The sequence below is a fragment of the Pelophylax lessonae genome (genome assembly GCF_965119305.1).
Source record: "Pelophylax lessonae genome assembly, chromosome: 2".
NCBI classification, from domain to species: Eukaryota; Metazoa; Chordata; class Amphibia; order Anura; family Ranidae; genus Pelophylax; species Pelophylax lessonae.
Genome location: NC_138769.1, coordinates 356,454,253 through 356,473,948, shown reverse-complemented (window position 1 = coordinate 356,473,948; position 19,696 = coordinate 356,454,253). Strand labels below are relative to the sequence as shown.

The following is a 19,696-nucleotide window of genomic DNA, read 5'->3' as shown; positions in this document are numbered from 1 at the left end:
CCCAAATGAAATTTATGTGCTTTTTTCCCCACAAATAGAGCTTTCTTTTGGTGGTATTTGATCACCTGTGCGATTTTTAATTTTTGAAAAAAGAGCGTAAATTTTGAAAAAAAAAACAATATTTTTTACATTCTGATATACAGTGCCTTGCGAAAGTATTCAGCCCCCTTGAACTTTGCGACCTTTTGCCACATTTCAGGCTTCAAACATTAAGATATAAAACTGTAATTTTTTTGTGAAGAATCAACAACAAGTGAGACACAATCATGAAGTGGAACGAAATTTATTGGATATTTCAAACTTTGTAAACAAATAAAAAACTGAAAAATTGGGCGTGCAAAATTATTCAGCCCCTTTACTTTCAGTGCAGCAAACTCTCTCCAGAAGTTCAGTGAGGATCTCTGAATGATCCAATGTTGACCTAAATGACTAATGATGATAAATAGAATCCACCTGTGTGTAATCAAGTCTCCGTATAAATGCACCTGCACTGTGATAGTCTCAGAGGTCCGTTTAAAGCGCAGAGAGCATCATGAAGAACAAGGAACACACCAGGCAGGTCCGAGATACTGTTTTGGAGAAGTTTAAAGCCGGATTTGGATACAAAAAGATTTCCCAAGCCTTAAGCATCCCAAGGAGCACTGTGCAAGCGATTAATATTGAAATAGGAGTATCAGACCACTGCAAATCTACGAAGACCTGGCCGTCCCTCTAAACTTTCAGCTGATACAAGGAGAAGACTGATCAGAGATGCAGCCAAGAGGCCCATGATCACTCTGGATGAACTGCAGAGATCTACAGCTGAGGTGGGAGACTCTGTCCATAGGACAACAATCAGTCGTATACTGCACAAATCTGGCTTTTATGGAAGAGTGGCAAGAAGAAAGCCATTTCTTAAAGATATCCATAAAAAGTGTCGTTTAAAGTTTGCCACAAGCCACCTGGGAGACACACCAAACATGTGGAAGAAGGTGCTCTGGTCAGATGAAACCAAAACTGAACTTTTTGGCAACAATGCAAAACGTTATGTTTGGCGTAAAAGCAACACAGCTCATCACCCTGAACACATCATCCCCACTGTCAAACATGGTGGTGGCAGCATCATGGTTTGGGCCTGCTTTTCTTCAGCAGGGACAGGGAAGATGGTTAAAATTGAGGGGAAGGTGGATGGAGCCAAATACAGGACCATTCTGGAAGAAAACCTGATGGAGTCTGCAAAAGACCTGAGACTGGGACAGAGATTTGTCTTCCAACAAGACAATGATCCAAGACATAAAGCAAAATCTACAATGGAATGGTTCACAAATAAACATATCCAGGTGTTAGAATGTCCAAGTCAAAGTCCAGACCTGAATCCAATTGAGAATCTGTGGAAAGAGCTGAAAACTGCTGTTCACAAACGCTCTCCAAAAAATAATTTTACACGCCCAATTTTTCAGTTTTTTATTTGTTATAAAAGTTTGAAATATCCAATGAATTTCGTTCAACTTCATGATTGTGTCCCACTTGTTGTTGATTCTTCACAAAAAATTAGTTTTATATCTTTATGTTTGAAGCCTAAAATGTGACAATAGGTCGAAAAGTTCAAGGGGGCCGAATACTTTCTCAAAGCACTGTATAACATTCCCCCAAAAAAAATTTAAAAAATCACATTTTTTTAACATTTCAGGCCAATTTGTTTTCTGCTACATATTTTTGGTAAAAAAAAATCACAATAAGCGTATTTTGATTGGTTTGCACAAAAGTTATTGCGTTTACTAACTACGGGAAAGATTTGTCATTTTTATTGTTAATTTTTTTTTTTACTAGTAATGGCGGCGATCTGCTTTTTTTTTTTTCTTTGCGGGACTGCGACATTGCGGCGGACAGATCGGACCCCTAACTGACATTTTTGACACTTTTGGGGGTACCAGTGACATTACTACAGTAATCAGTGCTATAAATATGCACTGTTACTGTAATAATGACACTGGCAGGGAAGGGGTTAACACTGTTGGTGATCAAGGGGTTAAATGTATGCCTCATACTTACTGACGTGTGTGGAGGGAGGGGATTGTGTGACACAGACACAGATCGCAGGTTCAGCTATGCTGAATCCTGTAATCAGTCACTGTCTGTCACATAGGAGATCCGCCCGCTTTGTTTACACAAGCGGGCGGATTTCCTCACTCTGTCCCCCGACGATCGGGGAAGAGCTGCGATGATCACCGCCTCTCCTCCCCTGGCCCGACTCCTGTTGTGTCTGAATACAGCGGGAGCGAGCCTCTGGCAGCGCGTGCGACCCTCTGGCGGCACGTGCGCTCCGCCGAGAGGGGGCAGGATCCAGCGACGTAGGTCTACGTCGCTGGACCCAGGAGAGCCACTTTGCCGCATAGGCTCAATGTGAGCAGATGGCAAGTGGTTAATAAAGCTCATGTAGCACACTCTTAGCGTAGGTGCAGTAATTGTTTGATCTGGCCTGTTCTGGGTCTCATAGGCTAGAGATTGGTTCCCCCTGCCTCTGGAAGAAGCTTCCAGAGCATAGGGTGGGAGATTCAAATCAACCAGCCTGAATATTTATCGGAGGGGAGGGAGAAGTTTCCAGAAGGGGGCTGGAGTGTGGATAAAGAGTCTGAGACACTGGAGAGCAGGGTTCTTTTTCCCCTGCAGGGTCCCAGAGGTGCAGGGGCTGCTGCTGCCATGCAGCCCATGGACTCCACAGCTTTCTAAGGAGGCTTCAGAGGCAATAGGATCAAAGGCCCAAAAAAACTTTGCTCAGAGCTGACTGCAGAACCACAACACAAAAGACTTCGACTTTTACCTTAGACTGTTCACTACTAACTAGGGATCGACCGATTATCAGTTTATTCACTTTTTGAAAGTATCGGTATCGGCCACAAACATGGCCGATATGACTGATATTTTCTTACGGTAGGGCTGCCTCCGAAGGGGAAGGGAGATGGGGATTAGAGCGCCGCCTGATTACACAAAGAGCAGGGTTCTCCTGCTTACCCGGCGCGGGCACTGTCATACGAAGTCCTGCCTCCTGGACCGGCTCCTACCTTTGATAGACAGCACACTGGTGACGTCTATCATAGGAGCCGGTCCAGGAGGCAGGACTTCGTATGAGAGCGCCCGCGCCGGGTAAGCATAAGAACCCTGCTCTTTGTGTAATCAGGCGGCGCTCTAATCCCCATGCACTGGTCACTTTGCATTGGTTGGGGGCACTGGTCACTCTGCATTGGATGGGGGCACTGGTCACTCTGCATTGATGGGGGCACTGGTCACTCTGCCTTGATGGGGGCACTGGTCACTCTGCCTTGATGGGGGCACTGGTCACTCTGCATTGGAAGGGGGCACTGGTCACTCTGAATTGTTGGGGGCACTGGTCACTCTGCATTGATGGGGGCACTGGTCACTCTGCATTGATGGGGCACTGGTCACTCTGCATTCTATGGGGGCACTGGTCACCCTGCATTGTTGGGGGCACTGGTCACTCTGCATTGTTGGGGGCACTGGTCGCTCTGCATTGTTGGGGGCACTGGTCACTCTGCATTGATGGGGGCACTGGTCACTCTGCATTGTTGGGGGGCACTGGTCACTCTGCTTTGTTGGGGGCACTGGTCACTCTTCTTTGATGGGGGCACTGGTCACTCTGCATTGATGGGGGCACTGGTCACTCTGCATTAGATGTGTAATTGAATGTGCAGAATATCGGCCTATACCGATACATTGTGACCAAAATATCGGTATCGGCCGTGGAAAAACCATATGGGTCTATCCCTACTACTATCCATTACGACTACTGCTAAAAGACTTTCTTCTGATTACTGGCTACTGCTGAGCATTTTTTGGAGTATCTCATGCCCCATCCCCTGTTGTTATTCCAACAATAAAGTACAAAAGATAACCCCTAGACTGTTTATTGGAACTGGAGTGTATGGACTGTTACTTGGGTGGCTTGTGGTACAGTGAAGGAAAAAAGTGTTTGATCCCCTGCTGATTTTGTATATTTGCCAACTGACAAAGAAATGATCGATCTATAATTTTTTTGGTAGGTTTATTTTAACAGTGAGAGACAGAATAACCACAAAAATATCCAGAAAAATGCATTTCAAAAAAGTTCTAAATTGATTTGCATTTTAATGAGTGAAATAAGTATTTGATCCCCTACCAATCAGCAAGTCTGAATGTTTTTGAAATTCATTTTTCTGGATATTTTTGTTGTTGTTCTGTCTCTCACTGTTAAAATAAACCTACCAATAAAATTATAGACTGATCATTTCTTTGTCATTGGAGAAATGTACAAAATCAGCAGGGGATCAAATACATTTTTCCCTTACTGTATCTGTGCTCTTTGGGGTAGATCCAGTTAAAACTAGCAACCCCTACATGGATAGCGCTACACTAATATATGCATAGCCACTTTGAGAGTGCTCCATGAGGAGAGGAAATCATAGATCAGGAGATGCGAATAACACACCATGACTTTTCGCACGTCATAAGTTAATAAGGAATGTGCAAGTAAACAGTTCTAAAAATCATTTATTATAAGTTAATCTTTCCCCATATAATTTAGTGCTAGGGCTAAAACAATAATTCTTGTCTTTATATTTCATTTGCAGTCTTGCAGTCTGCACATCTAATGAGATGGATTTTACCAGTAGGGAAACATATCTGTCCAGCTTTGACCCTAAAGCATATTTGACTTCCTTCTGTACCCTTGGGTCCAAAAGAGATGGCATACTGAAATTTAGACTACAAAAACTTTATGAAACTTTTGGGCCAGGTATGTAGACACTCTACAATTGAGATCCATTATTTATTACAGTTCCAATATTATTATGGTTCTATTCTTCTATGAACAATATTTATTATTATATCTTAAAATATGAGTATTCATTTTTATACATCTCAGTGGTTAAGGTTTAGCAATGCTAACATTTCTTTGTTTAATTTTTTATCTGTAATTTATTAATGCATTTTTTTTACTGCCACTAGGCTTTGGGTTTCATTTGTTGGGCTGTTCATTTCCATATTTTGAAAATGGTTGATTGTTCCTTGCTAATAAAATTATAGTGACATTAGGAATTACACCTATTTTTTTTTTCTCACGGTATTACATTTCTATCATCACCAATATTCTACTCAGGTCTTTCTTGTGGTTTTCTTTAGATTTTGTAAACCAAAAAAAATGTACTTAGCTTAGACATTTATACCTTTGAAGGTGGTTATTCACATGTTGTATACTTTGCATTAGTGATCGACCGATACAGTTATTTTGCCAATCGCATATCGGTATCGGCCAATTTTGGCCAACATTTTCACACATGTAAATTTTTGCCAACAAAAACACAAATTTCGACACAAATCTCTTAACAAACATGTTACTCTTTATTTATTAACATTTTTAACATTAAGTGCTTGTTCTTTACACCTTAAATGCCTAAAAACTGATAGGAAAACTTCAATTGCAAGGACATTTGCATTTCACATCATCTGACTGTGCATTAATGCATAATAAAGTGCTGCAGTAGTGCACTCACTCACTGCAATATGTTTTAATTCCCTACTGCAGTGCACTCCATGCAAAACTGCTAGAAAAAAAAGCTAAGCAACAACAACAGCTACACAACAGTGGATTGGACTGGAGTCAGTGGAGGACTACCTCTGCAGTATGGCACTCACTGAACTACTGCATTGTGCAGTCAGGGCACAACTGCTATAAAAAGAGCAAGGCAACAGCTACACATGTCACAGTGGATTGGACTGGACTCTGAGTCAGTGGAGGACTACCTCTGTGTGCAGTATGGCACTCACTGCAACTACTGCAGTCAGTGCAATACTGCTAGAAAAAAAGTGAGGCAACAGCTACACATGTCACAGTGGATTGGACTGGAGTCACTGGAGGACTATCTGCAGTATGGCACTCACTGCAACTACTGTAGTCAGTGCAATACTGCTAGAAAAAAAGCAAGGCAACAGCTACACATATCACAGTGGATTGGACTGGAGTCAGTGGAGGACTATCTACAGTATGGCACTCACTGCAACTATTGCAGTGAGTGCGATACTGCTAGAAAAAAAGCAAGGCAACAGCTACACATGTCACAGTGGATTGGACTGGAGTCCTCTGCAGTATGGCATTCACTGTAACTACTGCAGTCAGTGCAATACTGCTACTGCAGTCAGTGCAATACTGCTAGAAAAAAAAGCAAAGCAACAGCTACACAATGTCACAGTGGACTGGAGTCACTGGAGAACTACCTCTCCGCAGTATGGCACTCATTGCAACTACTGCAGTGAGTGCGATACTGCTAGAAAAAAAGCAAGGCAGCAGCTACACATGTCACAGTGGATTGGAATGTAGCCAGTGACTACCGCTGCAGTAGGACACTCACTCACTGCAATAATTTAAAATCACTACTGCAGTAGTAATTTAAAATCTATTGCAGCAGTGAGTGGCGTTCTGCAGTAGTCCACTGGCACTGACTTCAATCCACTGTCTACTATGTCTATTTTTTTCTAGCACTTTTTCACTGACTGCAGCGCAGAGCAGCTCAGTTCGGGAGAACTCACTCTCCCGACCGACCGCCTCTGCCACATGCAGACTCCAGTGTGGCCGCGGCGGGTAAAAGACACTGTAATGAGGCAGAGGGAGGCGCGGCCTAAGAGCTGTCCAGTGCGTGGAGGCGCGTGGAGCAACATACGCAATGACGTCACGTAAATATCGGTAAATCCAAAGGCCGATTCCGATGTATTGGGGAAAGTGCATATCGGCCCCCGATATATGGGTGTTGCCGATAATCGGTCGATCTCTACTTTCATCAATCAGCCATGACATTATGATGATCCACCTAAGTCGGTATCCCCTTTTGCTTTCAAAATAGCCCTGACCTGTCATGGCATGGATGCAACTAGACCTCTGAAGGTATGCTGTGGTATCTGGCACCAAGCCTTCAGTAGCAGATTATTTAGGTCCTGTAAGTTGTGAGAAGGGGAGGGCTCTATGAACTGGACTTATGTTTCCAGCACATCCCACAGATGCTCAGTGGATTGAGACCTGGAGAATTTGGAGGCCAGCTCAACACCTTAAACCCATTGTTCATGAACCATTTTTGCAGTATAGAATGGCACGTTATTCTGCTGAAAGAGGAATTCGGGGAATACCGTTTCAATGAAGGGGTGCACTTGGTCAGCAACAGTGTTTAGGTAGGTGGTATATCAAAGTAACATCTACATGAATGGCAGGACCAAGGTTTTCCAGCAGAACATTTCCCAAAGCATCACCCTGCTTCCGCCAGTGTGCCTTCCTACCAAATTGCATCCTGGTGCCATCTTTTTCCCCAGGTAAAATACGGCACCCAGTCATCCACCTGATATAAAAGAAAAGTGATTTATCAGACCAGGCCACCTTCTTCCATTGCTCTGTGGTCCAATTCTGATGCTCATGTGTTCATTGTAGGTGCTTTAGGCTGTGCACACAAGTCAGCATCGGCACCTTGACCAGTCTGCGGCTACGCAGCCCCGTACAAAACAAACTGAGATGCCCATTTTTTTCTGATGGACGGACATATTTCATGTTTCATGGAAAACATGTTCACTTGTTCCCCAATATATCCCAATGACTTTCAGATGCCATTGTAATAAGATAATCAATGTTATTCACTTTACCTGTCAGTGATCTTAATGTTATGGCTAATCGGTAATTGAGGTGTGTCCAAAAAGTAATGCGAATGATATTTTAATAATTCTATTATTGAAACATTTTACAATTGAACATTGTCTCCTTCAATGTATGCACCTTGTACACCTTTTTCTATTCTTCTTACTATCCCTGGAAGTCATGAAGTGGAATGGCGTTCAGAGCCTTTGTAGTGGCTCTTTGGACGTTATCCACACTACCAAAATGGTATGCTCATATCCTGAGTCACGAGTTCATGAACAATTGACTTGGTAATTCCTGTTTCCTCTGCAATCATTCTGAATGATTGCCCATATATGCCCGCACGTCGCTGCCTACTTCCGGCTTTAGAGCACACGCCCCCTGCCGACACCCATTGTGATTGTGCACAGTGGGAGCCTATCCAATAGGGAGCCCGGCCAATAATTCACAGCCAGGACCTGTTGATCAGCTGTGTACATTCACAACCCAAAGCTCTGTGTTGACAATCAATAGAGGGCTCTGAACACAGGGAATGATATCTGTGTTTTTCAGGCATAAAAAAATTGGAGATAAATTAGTAAAAGCAGCACACTTTACACACATTATACATAGTTAGGCACATATTTAACCCCTTGATTAACCTAGATGTTAACCCCTTCCCAGCCAGTGTCATTAGTACTGTGACAGTGTATAGTATTATCACTGATCACTATATTAATGTCACTGGTGATGTCAGTAGCAGTTAGTCAGTTTCCCCCCATGTCAGTAGTGTCAGATTGCCCGTCACACTATGGCAGTCCCATTATAAGTCGTTGATCGCCGTCATTAGTATATCTGATATTGTTAGTATTAGCTCTATGATATGATATGATGCAAACAGCCACAGCTATTAAAGTTGGATACTTTTATAAATCATATACGGTTGGTCAGCAAATGTTTGACTTGGAAGGCAGGTTGGTACTAATATTTTTTGTACATGCACTTATGTAAGGTGTTTGGTTATGCGTGTTGGTTTAATGATACAAGATGATATTTTAAAAAATGCTGTAATAAAGTTTAGCTTTTTATATGATAAGGCTTAGTTTGTGCCTTATATTACAGTAAAGGCAGCTGTACAGGGGTATATACATGCCTCAGCCATGATGCTTTGCAGTATAGCCTGCTGAACATGATCTATTAAAGTGAATGGGGCAGTGCCACAGCCGCACTGCAACTGCATGAAAAGCATGCAGTTGTGGCGTGACAGTGCGGGATAATGGGAATAAAACATCTGTTAAGGAGGTGATATAATGCCTCCTCCCTTTTTGGAGGGCAACACTAGTTTAAACGACACCTTTGAATTTCAGTGGTAAAACTCGATGAGCCTTTTTGAAGGGAATCTTTGTACCATTTGTTTTGAAGACATGGGAGTTTTTTTTACCAAATACCTCTATTTCTACAGTTTTAACTGTAAACTGTCACAGGGAAAAAATAAATATTCAGTGTATCGGGTCCTGAAGCCCTAGGGCACATTCACATGGGTGAACCACCACTGCTGCATGTCGGCGGCCAGAGCGGGATCCAGAGAGTCGAGTTTGGGTGTGCCGATAGCCAGAGTCACCTAAGTGCAGAGAAGAGAGTGGACTAATCACTGTGCTTTGACTGGAAGGTGAGCTGCAATATCGCTGGGACTGCTGAGCTGCTGCTTTGGGAATTTACTGCTCCAAGAGAGAGAGACTGAGCCCTTTAGGAACTGACCACACAACCATATTGTAGCCTTATTGCTGCCTGCAAGCTTGACTGGGAGGATTCTCATGTGCACCAATGGTGCAACTGGGATCTAACGCTAGCCAGCTGAAGAGTTAGGAATAAAGACTGTCCCTTTACAGCTGCTACACAGAGAGCATCACCTATTGCTTATGCTAAGAGGTACCTCTCAGGGGACATTAAACCAAATCCTAGCTATTCTCCTAGAATGCATCCTAGATTAGTTATAGGATTATTATTCACATTGTAGTTAATGTTTATATGCACTGCTCATTGCTGATCTTGCTGATTTATGAGTTAATCCTAATCTAGTGGTACAAAACTCTATTTTAAGTTACTTTGGTATAGTAATTACATTGTCTAGCAGAATGTGCCTATATCTACCTACACTATGCTCATTTATGCCTCTTCAACCATTTAGTCTAACCCATAGCGATATATTGAGCTAATTTACCACTAAACAGTTTTGTGTCTATTTCCTGATACTAATTTATAGTCGAGTCAAAGGTATCCACACTTGTGTTCCTATAAGGGTGTGCAGTAACTTTCACCCAACCAGGTGTGCCTGCTGGGCTGAGGTTTTTTTTTTAAGTCGAGGTGCAGAACAGAGAACTTATATTACCAAGTGGCTCCTTCAGGGGTAGATTTACATATCTATCTATACAGCTGCAAGAAAAAGTATGTGAACCCTTTGGAATGATAAGGATTTCTGCACAAATTGGTCATAAAATGTGATCTGATCATCATCTAAGTCACAACAAAAGACAATCACAGTCTGCTTAAACTAATAACACGCAAAGAATGAAATGTTGCCATGTTTTTTTTTTAACACACCATGTAAACATTCACAATGCAGGTGGAAAAAGTATGTGAAACCCTAGACTAATGACATCTCCAAGAGCTAATTGGAGTGAGATGTCAGCCAACTGGAGTCAAATCAATGAGATGAGATTGGAGGTGTTGGTTACAGTTGCCCTGCCCTATAAAAGACACACACCAGTTCTGGGTTTGCTTTTCACAAGAAGCATTGCCTGATGTGAATGATGCGTCGCACAAAACAGCTCTCACAAGACCTACGATTAAGACTTGTTGACTTGCATAAATCTGGAAAGGGTTATAAAAGTATCTCCAAAAGCCTTGTTGTTCATCAGTCCACGGTAAGACAAATTGTCTATAAATGTAGAAAGTTCAGCACTGCTGCTACTCTCCCTAGGAGTGGCCGTCCTGTAAAGATGACTGCAAGAGCACAGCGCAGACTGCTCAATGAGGTGAAGAAGAATCCTAGAGTGTCAGCTAAAGACTTACAAAAGTCACTGGCAAATGCTAACATCCCTGTTAGCGAATCTACAATACGTAAAACACTAAACAATAATGGGTTTCGTGGGAGGATACCACAGAGGATCCACTGCTGTCCAAACAAAACATTGCTGCCCGTTTACAGTTTTTACAAGAGCACCTGGATGTTCCACAGCAGTACTGGCAAAATATTCTGTGGACAGATGAAACCAATGTTGAGTTGTTTGGTAGAAACACCCAACACTATGTGTGGCAAAAAAGAGGCACAACACGCCAACATCAAAACCTCATCCCAACTGTGAAGTATGGTGGTGAGGGCATCATGGTTTGGAGCTGCTTTGCTGCGTCATGGCCTAGACGGATTGCTATCATCGAAGGAAAAATGAATTCCCAAGTTTATCAAGACATTTTGCAGGAGAACTTAAGGCCATCTGTCTACCAGCTGAAGCTCAACAGAAGATGGGTGTTGCAACAGGACAATGACCCAAAGCATAGAAGTAAATCAACAACAGAATGGCCTAAACAGAAGAAAATACGCCTTCTGAAGTGGACCAGTCAGAGTCCTGACCTCAACCCGATTGAGATGCTGTGGCATGACCTCAAGAAAGCGATTCACACCAGACATCCCAAGAATATTGCTGAACTGAAACAGTTCTGTAAAGAGGAATGGTCAAGAATTACTCCTGACCGTTGTGCATGTCTGATCTGCAACTACAGGAAATGTTTGGTTGAAGTTATTGCTGCCAAAGGAGGTTCAACCAGTTATTAAATCCAAGGGTTCACATACTTTTTCCACCTGCACTGTGAATGTTTACATGGTGTGTTCAATAAAAACATGGCAACATTTCATTCTTTGTGTGTTATTATTTTAAGCAGACTGTGATTGTCTATTGTTGTGACTTAGATGATGATCAGATCACATTTTATGACCAGTTTTTGCAGAAATCCATATCATTCCAAAGGGTTCACATACTTTTTCTTGCATCTGTATATCTTTGTCTTTTAGATTTCAGTCCTATGATCCCAGCTAATGTTATACATTTCAATATTGGCAAAATAATTTATGTTTTCCTAAAACTGATTCATCCAGGGGTTCTTATGTTGCTAGTAGGGTTGAGCGGACACCTAGATGTCCGTGTTCGACGGGTTCGGCCGAACTTTAAAAAAAAGTCCGGGTCCGTGTCCCGGACTTTTACCGAACTTTTCCCGGACACCGAACCCCATTGAAGTCAATGGGGACCCGAACTTTAAGGCACTAAAATGGCTCTAAAACACCAAAGGAAAGGGCTAGAGTGCTGCAAATGGCAGCAAAACGTAATTAAGAGCATGGCAAGTGCTCTGCAAACAAATGTGGATAGGGAAATAACTTAAAACAACAAAAAAAAACAGAAAAATAAAACAATGTTCTTCTTCATCTCTGAAGGACGAGGCCCATATGGAGTAGGAGGGAGGTTGAGGTGGTGGTGGATGTGGCGGTGACATAGGCGTGCGCACAGGGTGTGCTGGGTGTGCCTGGGCACACCCTAATCACCTAGGGCACATAGCATTGCCAGTGAGGAGATGGGAAAGATCTCCCTGGGACCTGCTCTGCTCTATTTCTCCTTGCCTACAGGTACATGGCCCCGATACATTACTCTCCCTGCTGGCAAACACATGCATGTGTATTTCAACTTTGGGGTGCACACCTTAATGCAATAGGCTGCGCACACCTATGGGCGGTGTAGGTGGAAGCGGCGGTGGAGGAGGACCAGGGCCGGATTAACAGCATCATGGGCTTGGTGCTGAGGATTTTGAAGGGCCTTAGGGCCGTGCCTTGCCATGCACCCAGAGGAGGAAGGGTGCAGCCATGCATGCCTAATTCAACATGGGATGCTGTCTCTGAAGCCCATAAACACATCCATGCATCGCCAACTGTCCCTCCTTGTCCGGCCTTCACGCTGTGTGGGGAGGTTCTGAGGGTGCTGCCTGGGGAAGCGAGCATAGAAGCCAGACTTCTGTGTTTACAAGTGACAGAAGAGCGGTAACAGTGAATATGGCCAACCCGGGGCCTATATAAAAGGTAGGGGCCTGGAGCTGCAGCTCCAATAGCCCCTACATTAATCTGGCCCTGAGGAGGAGGACGAGGTAGCCAACACTGCTTCTTTTCACAAATTTTAAATGAGGGTACACCCCAAAAGAGTGAGAAAGAGCAAAAATGGAACAATGGGTGGGTAAGGTCGGTATCCATTGCTATTCTGCACAAGGTACGGAAAAGTCCCGTGGGATCCATGCCTGGTTCATTTTAATGAACGTGAGCTTGTCCACATTGTCTCTGGACAGGCGGCTGCGCTTGTCTGTTATAACGCCCCCAGCCGTGCTAAATACCCGTTCAGATAATACACTGGCTGCAGGGCACGCCAGCACCTCCAAGGCGTAAAGGGCAAGCTCAAGCCATGTGCCCAATTTGGAGACCCAGAAGTTGAAGGGGGCAGACCCGTCATTCACTACATGTAGGCGTGTGCACACATACTGCTCCACCATGTTGGTAAAATGCTGCCTCCTGCTAAGACGTTCCATCTGAGCTGCTGGTGCTGCTGTTTGTTGTGGCGTGCTGACAAAGCTTTTCCACATTTCGGCCATGCTAACCCTGCCTTCTGAGGTGCTGGCGGTGCCCTGGTTGCGTTGGCGACCTCCTCCTCCTCCTCCTCTGCCTTGTGCTTCCACTGTGGCCCCGCTGTCAGATGGGAATGCCAGCAGCATGGCGTCTACCAGCGTGCGCTTGTACTCGCGCATCTTGCGATCGCGCTCCAGTGAGTGAATTAAGGACGGTACGTTGTCCTTGTAACGGGGATCCAGCAGCGTGGCCACCCAGTAATCAGCACAAGTTAGAATGTGGGCAACTCGGCGGTCGTTGTGGAGACACTGCAGCATGTAATCGCTCATGTGTGCCAGGCTGCCCAGAGGCAACGAAAGGCTGTCCTCTGTGGGAGGTGTATCGTCCGTGTCCTCTGTATCCCCCCAGCCACGCACCAGTGATGGCCATGAGCTGGCCTGGGTGCCACCCTGCTGTGAACATGGTTCCATCTCCTCCTCCAGCTCCTCCTCCTCCTCATCCTCCTCATCCTCCAGAACTGTGCCCCTGCTGGACAATTGCGTCCCTGGCGTTTGCGTGTGCAGGAACCCACCCTCGGAGCCCCTTGCGAATGACTGCCCTGAAAGCCTTGGAAATGTTACCTCTTCATCCTCCTCCTCCTCCTCATCCTGTGCCACATCCTCTTCCATCATCGCCCGAATTGTTTTTTCAAGGAGGCATAGAAGTGGGATAGTTAAGCTGAGAACGGCGTCATTGCCACTGGCCATGTTGGTGGAGTACTCAAAACAGCGCAACAAGGCACACAGGTCTCGCATGGAGGCCCAGTTAAATTAAATAGCGGAATAGAAAATATGATCCAAAAAAAGTGTATGTATATCACACGTACACAACCACACTGGGCCCCAATTACTATTGTTTGTACCCCTAAAAGGCTAGATGAGGAGTAGGGGGAGTATGGAACAGGCAGCACCCTCAAACCTTCAGAAGTATGAGATGAACCCCAACAACTTGGAAAGGTGGATCTCTCTCACACGTACCGACACAGACTATCCCGCAATTCAATTGATCCTCAAAGGTTTTTATTGAATAGCGGAATAGGAAATATGATCAAAAAAAGTGTATGTATCTCGCACGTACACAACCACACTAGGCCCCAATTACTATTGTTTGTACCCCTAAAAGGCTAGATGAGGAGTAGGGGGGGTATGGAACAGGCAGCACCCTCAAACCTTCAGAAGTATGAGATGAACCCCAACAACTTGGAAAGGTGGATCTCTCTCACACGTACCGACACAGACTATCCCGCAATTCAATTGATCCTCAAAGGTTTTTATTGAATAGCGGAATAGGAAATATGATCAAAAAAAGTGTATGTATCTCGCACGTACACAACCACACTAGGCCCCAATTACTATTGTTTGTACCCCTAAAAGGCTAGATGAGGAGTAGGGGGGGTATGGAACAGGCAGCACCCTCAAACCTTCAGAAGTATGAGATGAACCCCAACAACTTGGAAAGGTGGATCTCTCTCACACGTACCGACACAGACTATCCCGCAATTCAATTGATCCTCAAAGGTTTTTATTGAATAGCGGAATAGGAAATATGATCAAAAAAAGTGTATGTATCTCGCACGTACACAACCACACTAGGCCCCAATTACTATTGTTTGTACCCCTAAAAGGCTAGATGAGGAGTAGGGGGGGTATGGAACAGGCAGCACCCTCAAACCTTCAGAAGTATGAGATGAACCCCAACAACTTGGAAAGGTGGATCTCTCTCACACGTACCGACACAGACTATCCCGCAATTCAATTGATCCTCAAAGGTTTTTATTGAATAGCGGAATAGGAAATATGATCAAAAAAAGTGTATGTATCTCGCACGTACACAACCACACTAGGCCCCAATTACTATTGTTTGTACCCCTAAAAGGCTAGATGAGGAGTAGGGGGGGTATGGAACAGGCAGCACCCTCAAACCTTCAGAAGTATGAGATGAACCCCAACAACTTGGAAAGGTGGATCTCTCTCACACGTACCGACACAGACTATCCCGCAATTCAATTGATCCTCAAAGGTTTTTATTGAATAGCGGAATAGGAAATATGATCAAAAAAAGTGTATGTATCTCGCACGTACACAACCACACTAGGCCCCAATTACTATTGTTTGTACCCCTAAAAGGCTAGATGAGGAGTAGGGGGGGTATGGAACAGGCAGCACCCTCAAACCTTCAGAAGTATGAGATGAACCCCAACAACTTGGAAAGGTGGATCTCTCTCACACGTACCGACACAGACTATCCCGCAATTCAATTGATCCTCAAAGGTTTTTATTGAATAGCGGAATAGGAAATATGATCAAAAAAAGTGTATGTATCTCGCACGTACACAACCACACTAGGCCCCAATTACTATTGTTTGTACCCCTAAAAGGCTAGATGAGGAGTAGGGGGGGTATGGAACAGGCAGCACCCTCAAACCTTCAGAAGTATGAGATGAACCCCAACAACTTGGAAAGGTGGATCTCTCTCACACGTACCGACACAGACTATCCCGCAATTCAATTGATCCTCAAAGGTTTTTATTGAATAGCGGAATAGGAAATATGATCAAAAAAAGTGTATGTATCTCGCACGTACACAACCACACTAGGCCCCAATTACTATTGTTTGTACCCCTAAAAGGCTAGATGAAGAGTAGGGGGGGTATGGAACAGGCAGCACCCTCAAACCTTCAGAAGTATGAGATGAACCCCAACAACTTGGAAAGGTGGATCTCTCTCACACGTACCGACACAGACTATCCCGCAATTCAATTGATCCTCAAAGGTTTTTATTGAATAGCGGAATAGGAAATATGATCAAAAAAAGTGTATGTATCTCGCACGTACACAACCACACTAGGCCCCAATTACTATTGTTTGTACCCCTAAAAGGCTAGATGAGGAGTAGGGGGGGTATGGAACAGGCAGCACCCTCAAACCTTCAGAAGTATGAGATGAACCCCAACAACTTGGAAAGGTGGATCTCTCTCACACGTACCGACACAGACTATCCCGCAATTCAATTGATCCTCAAAGGTTTTTATTGAATAGCGGAATAGGAAATATGATCAAAAAAAGTGTATGTATCTCGCACGTACACAACCACACTAGGCCCCAATTACTATTGTTTGTACCCCTAAAAGGCTAGATGAGGAGTAGGGGGGGTATGGAACAGGCAGCACCCTCAAACCTTCAGAAGTATGAGATGAACCCCAACAACTTGGAAAGGTGGATCTCTCTCACACGTACCGACACAGACTATCCCGCAATTCAATTGATCCTCAAAGGTTTTTATTGAATAGCGGAATAGGAAATATGATCAAAAAAAGTGTATGTATCTCGCACGTACACAACCACACTAGGCCCCAATTACTATTGTTTGTACCCCTAAAAGGCTAGATGAGGAGTAGGGGGGGTATGGAACAGGCAGCACCCTCAAACCTTCAGAAGTATGAGATGAACCCCAACAACTTGGAAAGGTGGATCTCTCTCACACGTACCGACACAGACTATCCCGCAATTCAATTGATCCTCAAAGGTTTTTATTGAATAGCGGAATAGGAAATATGATCAAAAAAAGTGTATGTATCTCGCACGTACACAACCACACTAGGCCCCAATTACTATTGTTTGTACCCCTAAAAGGCTAGATGAGGAGTAGGGGGGGTATGGAACAGGCAGCACCCTCAAACCTTCAGAAGTATGAGATGAACCCCAACAACTTGGAAAGGTGGATCTCTCTCACACGTACCGACACAGACTATCCCGCAATTCAATTGATCCTCAAAGGTTTTTATTGAATAGCGGAATAGGAAATATGATCAAAAAAAGTGTATGTATCTCGCACGTACACAACCACACTAGGCCCCAATTACTATTGTTTGTACCCCTAAAAGGCTAGATGAGGAGTAGGGGGGGTATGGAACAGGCAGCACCCTCAAACCTTCAGAAGTATGAGATGAACCCCAACAACTTGGAAAGGTGGATCTCTCTCACACGTACCAACACAGACTATCCCCCAATTTAACTGATCCCCAAAGGTTTTTGATTAAATAGCGGAATAGAAAATATGATCCCAAAAAAGTGTATGTATATCACACGTACACAACCACACTAGGCCCCAATTACTATTGTTTGTACCCCTAAAAGGCTAGGAGTAGGGGGAGTATGGAACAGGCAGCACCCTCAAACCTTCAGAAGTATGAGATGAACCCCAACAACTTGGAAAGGTGGATCTCTCTCACACGTACCAACACAGACTATCCCCCAATTTAACTGATCCCCAAAGGTTTTTGATTAAATAGCGGAATAGAAAATATGATCCCAAAAAAGTGTATGTATATCACACGTACACAACCACACTAGGCCCCAATTACTATTGTTTGTACCCCTAAAAGGCTAGGAGTAGGGGGAGTATGGAACAGGCAGCACCCTCAAACCTTCAGAAGTATGAGATGAACCCCAACAACTTGGAAAGGTGGATCTCTCTCACACGTACCAACACAGACTATCCCCCAATTTAACTGATCCCCAAAGGTTTTTGATTAAATAGCGGAATAGAAAATATGATCCCAAAAAAGTGTATGTATATCACACGTACACAACCACACTAGGCCCCAATTACTATTGTTTGTACCCCTAAAAGGCTAGGAGTAGGGGGAGTATGGAACAGGCAGCACCCTCAAACCTTCAGAAGTATGAGATGAACCCCAACAACTTGGAAAGGTGGATCTCTCTCACACGTACCAACACAGACTATCCCCCAATTTAACTGATCCCCAAAGGTTTTTGATTAAATAGCGGAATAGAAAATATGATCCCAAAAAAGTGTATGTATATCACACGTACACAACCACACTAGGCCCCAATTACTATTGTTTGTACCCCTAAAAGGCTAGGAGTAGGGGGAGTATGGAACAGGCAGCACCCTCAAACCTTCAGAAGTATGAGATGAACCTCAACAACTTGGAAAGGTGGATCTCTCTCACACGTACCAACACAGACTATCCCCCAATTTAACTGATCCCCAAAGGTTTTTGATTAAATAGCGGAATAGAAAATATGATCCCAAAAAAGTGTATGTATATCACACGTACACAACCACACTAGGCCCCAATTACTATTGTTTGTACCCCTAAAAGGCTAGGAGTAGGGGGAGTATGGAACAGGCAGCACCCTCAAACCTTCAGAAGTATGAGATGAACCCCAACAACTTGGAAAGGTGGATCTCTCTCACACGTACCAACACAGACTATCCCCCAATTTAACTGATCCCCAAAGGTTTTTGATTAAATAGCGGAATAGAAAATATGATCCCAAAAAAGTGTATGTATATCACACGTACACAACCACACTAGGCCCCAATTACTATTGTTTGTACCCCTAAAAGGCTAGGAGTAGGGGGAGTATGGAACAGGCAGCACCCTCAAACCTTCAGAAGTATGAGATGAACCCCAACAACTTGGAAAGGTGGATCTCTCTCACACGTACCAACACAGACTATCCCCCAATTTAACTGATCCCCAAAGGTTTTTGATTAAATAGCGGAATAGAAAATATGATCCCAAAAAAGTGTATGTATATCACACGTACACAACCACACTAGGCCCCAATTACTATTGTTTGTACCCCTAAAAGGCTAGGAGTAGGGGGAGTATGGAACAGGCAGCACCCTCAAACCTTCAGAAGTATGAGATGAACCCCAACAACTTGGAAAGGTGGATCTCTCTCACACGTACCAACACAGACTATCCCCCAATTTAACTGATCCCCAAAGGTTTTTGATTAAATAGCGGAATAGAAAATATGATCCCAAAAAAGTGTATGTATATCACACGTACACAACCACACTAGGCCCCAATTACTATTGTTTGTACCCCTAAAAGGCTAGGAGTAGGGGGAGTATGGAACAGGCAGCACCCTCAAACCTTCAGAAGTATGAGATGAACCTCAACAACTTGGAAAGGTGGATCTCTCTCACACGTACCAACACAGACTATCCCCCAATTTAACTGATCCCCAAAGGTTTTTGATTAAATAGCGGAATAGAAAATATGATCCCAAAAAAGTGTATGTATATCACACGTACACAACCACACTAGGCCCCAATTACTATTGTTTGTACCCCTAAAAGGCTAGGAGTAGGGGGAGTATGGAACAGGCAGCACCCTCAAACCTTCAGAAGTATGAGATGAACCCCAACAACTTGGAAAGGTGGATCTCTCTCACACGTACCAACACAGACTATCCCCCAATTTAACTGATCCCCAAAGGTTTTTGATTAAATAGCGGAATAGAAAATATGATCCCAAAAAAGTGTATGTATATCACACGTACACAACCACACTAGGCCCCAATTACTATTGTTTGTACCCCTAAAAGGCTAGGAGT

The 19,696-nt window shown here is 43.9% G+C and overlaps 1 protein-coding gene across 2 annotated transcripts in view; it reads left to right on the top strand.

The window, feature by feature from the left end:
• Positions 1-4,588: 4,588 nt before the first annotated feature.
• Positions 4,589-19,696, top strand: part of LOC309546202 (nicotinamide N-methyltransferase-like) — a 32,392-nt gene continuing 17,284 nt past the window's right edge. For both annotated transcript variants that reach the window (XM_082245757.1, XM_082245756.1), the window contains exon 1: positions 4,589-4,768. In XM_082245757.1, coding sequence (XP_082101883.1) covers positions 4,630-4,768 — 139 coding nt within the window. In that variant the 5' untranslated portion in view covers positions 4,589-4,629. The remainder of the gene's footprint in view (positions 4,769-19,696) is intronic.